Below are 6,198 nucleotides of genomic sequence, written 5' to 3'. Positions count from 1 at the left end.
ACAAAAATTACACATCAGCTAGGCTTCCCTCAAAGCGCGACAAATAACTGGAAACCCACACAGTTCTACAACATCTCTGCATTCTCCGCAATAACACACACGCACACGCACACGCACACGCACACGCACACGCACACGCACACGCACACGCACACGCACACGCACACGCACACACACACACACACACACACACACACACACACACACACACACACACACACACACAATCAGCCTGGAAAGGAACACTGTTCTGTGTAATAGGCAGACATGTCCTTCGGGGGAATGCAGTGAGTGGTGAGAACACTGTCCCGGAGTATTGGAGGGCTTTGGCTGCAGAGGACAGAGCTGCCTCTACTCTGAGAGTGGGGTAAGAGCTGTCTGGACACCATGGTGGTGTGTGTGTATGTGTGTGAGTGTGTGTATGTGTGTGTATGGGGGTGTGTGTGTGTCCTCTGCCACGCCCGGGTCAGGTTCGCTGGATGGTGTGTGGGTAGGGGTGGGCGATGCAGCTTGCTGTGGCGTAGTGGGGGGGTCAGTAGTCGGCCACAGGTGCCATATCTCGGCTCAGGCTGACAGACACATTAGTGTAGAGAGTCCTCCGGGACACTAGGGGGGAGTAGCGCAGGTTGTTGAGGCCGTCCAGGCTCTGCCTCTCCTTGGAGCGCCGCAGTAAAGTGTACCTGGGGGAGGGGGTTCAGTTTTACTGGTTGGTTAGCAACACACCTAACAAAAACATTACCATGCAACATAGTCCCAGCATAGCCGCAAAACCACCCAACTGATAGCAATCAGAGATTGATTAGCTTCCCTGAGAGGGTGTAGCCTGACTCCCAAACATCCCAAACATGTCAAATAATCACACATCCTGTCAGTGAGCAAATCATGTTTATGGAAGTCACTTATGTAAACCAGGGTCTAAAATATTTGCCGTCTCCCTCAAGTATGTCATACCTACCTAAGACTCTGATTTTTACAACAGTTTCTAATCTCTTCAATAGCCCATGGCCTGATTTGTTCAAACAAGTCCAGAATTCGAACATGAACATGCAGGGTATTGAGAAGCCCTGCATCACAACCAATCACCTTACTTAAAACAGACCGAACACACTATGTCATTAAAACGTTCTAACACATGCCACGTCTGCTCAGTGACTCGATGGCACTGGCTGGTCACTGATACGATGGGCATTTATGGGCATGTACTAATAAGCTGTCATGGCACCACTGATTTGAATTGAAGACAACATGACACTGTTCTATTAATAAACGCAGAGTGTCATAAGAAGTTGCAATGGTGTCTGTGGTGGAATGGTGTTGACTCATAATAAAGAGGTGTAGGAACTGTGATCACGCGCCAGTGGGGAACGCCATGACTAATGGGGCGATTGGCACACACCACTAAACACACACATATACTCTGTCTGTGTGTGTGTGTGTGTGTGTGTGTGTGTGTGTGTGTGTGTGTGTGTGTCTGTATATAGAAATAATACACCATGGCTGGAGATCATTTGAGGTAAATCACATTGGATAAATGGCTAAGGCTGCAGAGTAAAGAGCAGAAAAAGGACTCATGACATGAATATTATGGGGTGTGCATCCTCACCTTCCAAGGAACTGGACTTCTCCACGATGGTGGTGTGGGATGGACATGTAGCGACCAATTTCTCCAGGCGGTCGACTCACTGAGTACCCAGCATACTGGACCCTGCTCGACACACACACACACACACACACGCACATGAGATCCGAAGCAGCATGGTAGAGTGCCTTGTTTATGCTTGTCGCTGGCATATTTATTCATATTCATATTTTGCTGGTCATACTTTTTAAATCCACAACAACAGTTCTCTCAGCAAGACTCGGGGAGGCAGAATAAGATTCAACGGTTTCATTTAGAGAATTTGACAAAGTTCTCCAGATTAACATGAACACAATTAAAACTGTGTCTAGGCCCAGACAGAGTGTGCGTGTTTGCCATGTCTGCATGTAGTGGGCATTTCTACCCTTATAGTTACTCAGTGTGGTCACTAGGGCATCAGATTGTCACACACAGCTCTAGTGACAGTGACACTGAGTGACAGGGCGAGACAGGGACAGAGGCTATGCTGCGGGTTCATTGACATACACACATGCAGTCACACAGAAATGTGTGTGCGTACACACACACACACACACACGCACACAAACACGCACACACACACACACACACACACACACACATACACGGTGCTTTAGTACAAACACACGCATGCTTTTTCAGTACACAGACTTTGTAGTGAAATTTCATGCTAAGTTTGGCTTTATTTTTGGCCAGGTGCCAAAAATACACACACACACACACACACACACACACACACACACACACACACACACACACACACACACACACATACACACACACACACAAACACACACACACAGGCACACACAATGGTGCTTATGTGCAAACAGAGATGCCAACAGAAGCCCACAGGAAGTGGGTGGGTGGTACGAATCAGGCCTGAATTGAAGCGGGCCACATGGTGAGACAGAAAAGCATGTAGGTCATGGTTGAGCTGGTGGCAGTTGGCCTCACCTGTTCCACAGGTCGTCGTCCTCGCCACCCCAGCCCCAGAATGCGTTGGGAAAGCCGTTGATCTTCCTATACTGCTCCACAGTCAGACCGCTCACACCGCCAAAGAACTCCTGGTACGGAAGCCTTTTTGAGGCATTTTGAAAAAGAAAAGATGTATTTTTTTACGTTGAAACAATGCCTAAGCCCAACGCCATTGATGGGGAAATAAATGAATGCCAGTAGATGTACTGTGTCACAGGTCGCCATCATCAATTCACATGCGAAGGCGATCTGAGAAGGCTCTTCTGCTATTCACATTTACATTATGTGCAATTTATCTAGCATACACTTTATCCATAGTCACAGATGCCACAGTTCTGATATAGGCTACTGTACATTCACATGTGTCTGTTGTTAGCATCTACTTCTACCTGTGGAGTACCAGAAGCATGTGTTAGTGTATTTCCCCTTGGGAATCAATAAAGTATCTATCTATCTATCTATCTATCTATCTATCTGTAATATGAGACTGTGATAGGCAGAGCTAGACATCTCGGCTTCCAGAAATTACACCATTCACTTCAGCCAGCTGATTCCAGTTAGCACAAGTCTTTGGCCAGGTAGATCATATAGTTAGTGATTATCACCTGTGCTAACCGCATGTGCAGGTAGACGGAATACATGACAGGGCATCTACTTTCTGATGTGTGCCTCTGGTGAGCCATGTGTAGGACTTACATGTAGGAGTACTTGTTGAGTTTGACGGCGAAGTGTCGTGGCATCTCCCCGCAGCCGTAGTAGTTGCGGTCGCTCTCCATGAGGTGGTCCACGTCGTGGAAGACCATGCAGTCCCAGTCCATGTCCTTCATGGCCTCCTTGAAGCCCACGTTGAAGAGCATGGCGCGGTTAAATGGCTCATTGCCCGCCTAGAGAAGATTGTGTCCCGCAACACACACACCCACACACACACACACACACACACACACACACACACACACACCGTCAGTCAGACCGTGGGTAAAATTTTCCATCCAGCTGTGACATGACTTTTGATATTGCATAAATGTATTGCGTTGTTGCCTTTGATCCCTGTTTGTTATCATGAGATGGAAAAGGGGGTGTGTTGATGCGTGAGTGACAGCGTGAGTCATATCTCAGGGCCATTACACCATGTTTTCCATTAGGAGAGTGGCTAATGCATGTGATAAGACACACAGCAATGAGTGTTGCTCAACATTACACTACTGAATGAACTCCGAACAGATGTGTTAACACAGGAAATTACTCTCTCTCTGTATGGACTGACAGTGTGTGTGTCTGTGTGTACTGTACGTGTGTGTGTGTGTGTGTGTCCGTATGCGTATAAGTGTGTGTGTACATGTGCGTACGTGCAGTACACCGTGGAAACAGGAAGTGCTCTCAATGTGGTGTCTAAGGCAGGTCGAGTAACCACAGTGCCGGGGGGGGGGGGGGGGGGGGGGGGGGGTGTGTGCTGGAGGAGGAGGCCTACCTGTTCAATGACATAGAAGGCAAACTGCAGCCGCTGCCTCTGTAGGATTGGTATCAGGTGCCTGAACAGGATGGGCAGGTGCTCATGGCGGTTCCGGAATGGCACCAGTATCGCCACCTAGTGCACGGGAGGGAGAAATGCAGCTGTTAACTCTTCTCAAGTTCTCTCTCTCTCTCTCCCTGTCTGATGTGAGCCAAAAGGGAGAAGAAAGAGCTTCCTGGCAGACACTCCGCTGCTCTCTGCTTGAGCAAGAAGGCTCCCTGGATGCAAACAAACCTGTTCCCGCACCTGTCGCCATGGCAACTGTAACTCTCCCCCCACCCCCACCCCTCATTTCCCCTCTGGAGTGCCAGAACCCAGTACAGTTTTAGAACACGAGTCAGGCATCAAACGCGTCTTTTCAAAAAGAGCACCCATGGCTTGATGTGCATAGCTAAATCTCTAGCGTAGATGAGCTGACAGCTGTGATAGTCACACAAACACACACACACACACACACACACACACACACACACACACACACATCCGTGACTCTCAGACGGTGTTGACTGACTGGCAGATGTCGGTGCTGAAGATGACAAAGTGAAAAATAGTGCTGTGTGACAAGCAGAAGAGAGATGGAGGCCAAACCTCTCCCTGTGCAAAATCAGTACACAGAGAGCTCCCTGTGCAAATAGGGAGGGACTTGAGGTTGAAAGCATGATCTTGATACATCAACACACACACACACACACACACACACACACACACACACACACACACCTTTCATGTGTGCATGTGCCTTGAAGTTGAAGTTGAAAGAGAGTCTGATGACGCAAACAAACTGAAACAGAGTATGCGTATGTGTCTGTGTCAGTTGGTGGGTTTGTGGCTGTGTGTGTGTGTGTGTGTGTGTGTGTGTGTGTGTGTGTGTGTGTGTGTGTGTGTGTGTGTGTGTGTGTGTGTGTGTGTGTGTGTGTGTGTGTGTGTGTGTGTGTGCGTGTGTGTGCGTGTGTGTAGGTGGATATTTGTGAACGTGTGTGTGTGTGTGTGTGTGTGTGTGTGTATCTAAGCGGATATTTGTGTGTGTGTGTGTCTCTCTCTCTCTCTCTCTCTCTCTCTCTCTCTCTCTGTGTCTGTGTGTGTGTGTGTGTGTGTGTGTGTGTGTGTGTGTGTGTGTGTGTGTGTGTGTGTGTGTGCGCATCTGACGAACAGAGCACATCACTGAGGCTGGGAGTGTTCTGCGTCTCACCTTCCAGCGTGGGATGCAGTCGTGGGGTTTCCAGTGTCCACCTCTGGTCAGGCCGGGCTCCTGCTGCAGCAGAGACTTCTCCACCATCTCCAGGCCAATCTCGGTCATGTTTACGTCCACTACACCCTCTGCACCAGACACACAACAGCATCATCATCAACATCAACAACAACAACAACAACAACAGCAGCAGAACCATCAGTACACAGAGCGCAGTAGACACAGGGCTTCCGCTGAATGTTACTAACTTTACAGATACAAGATACAATGGGAAGTAGTTTTCTGTGCACAAATATGTTTAGATATAGATAATATAACATATTGTGCTCTTTTTATGTCTAAAGCAGTTATTGTGATGATGCATTAGGCATATTTTATACTGAGAGGATGTTTTCTTTTGTCAATTACATTTTATTGATTCAATTTGAGACCAAAGACAAACAAACAATAGACATGCTTGGGAAATGAGAAGGGTTGGGGGAAGTGGGGCAGAATGTTATATTGTTATTTTATTTTATAATGCTTGTCCAATGTTTTTGTTTTATTATTTCATAATGTTTAGAGTGGTACTAGTTTTTAGTTAGATGTCTGTGCTCCGTATGGGGAGATGGCTGGGTGTGTGTGTGAGGCTGTACTCACTCATAGAGGGCAGTTTCTCTGGGCACAACTGGCTGGGCAGGTAGGTGAAGCCCTCGGGCAGGAAGGGGGTCACTGGCACCTCGGACTCGCTCAGGTTAAAGTCGTAGGCATAGTCTGTTCAGGTCAGCAGGAATCCATCGGTCAGCGTTCAAAAAGTGTGTGTGGGCACTGATAAACATCATAGACAGGGCAACACCCCCCACCCCCCCTCCACCTCCCCCTAACACCACCGTCCAACCGAAACCCAATTGTGAAGCTTCATTG

At 48.0% G+C, this 6,198-nt stretch overlaps 1 protein-coding gene across 1 annotated transcript in view; it reads right to left on the bottom strand.

Annotated features, from left to right (window-relative positions):
* Positions 1 to 231: 231 nt before the first annotated feature.
* Positions 232 to 6,198, bottom strand: part of b4galt5 (UDP-Gal:betaGlcNAc beta 1,4- galactosyltransferase, polypeptide 5) — a 35,232-nt gene continuing 29,265 nt past the window's right edge. Inside the window, exons 3-9 of the mRNA XM_062540705.1 lie at positions 5,935 to 6,048; positions 5,296 to 5,423; positions 4,065 to 4,181; positions 3,293 to 3,480; positions 2,576 to 2,698; positions 1,604 to 1,705; positions 232 to 680 (exon numbers count right to left, since the gene is read on the bottom strand). Of these exons, the coding sequence (XP_062396689.1) occupies positions 533 to 680; positions 1,604 to 1,705; positions 2,576 to 2,698; positions 3,293 to 3,480; positions 4,065 to 4,181; positions 5,296 to 5,423; positions 5,935 to 6,048 (920 nt within the window). The 3' untranslated portion in view covers positions 232 to 532. The remainder of the gene's footprint in view (positions 681 to 1,603; positions 1,706 to 2,575; positions 2,699 to 3,292; positions 3,481 to 4,064; positions 4,182 to 5,295; positions 5,424 to 5,934; positions 6,049 to 6,198) is intronic.

This window comes from Sardina pilchardus, chromosome 7 (genome assembly GCF_963854185.1).
Source record: "Sardina pilchardus chromosome 7, fSarPil1.1, whole genome shotgun sequence".
Taxonomy (NCBI): Eukaryota; Metazoa; Chordata; class Actinopteri; order Clupeiformes; family Clupeidae; genus Sardina; species Sardina pilchardus.
This window is presented reverse-complemented; position numbering and strand designations above follow the sequence as displayed.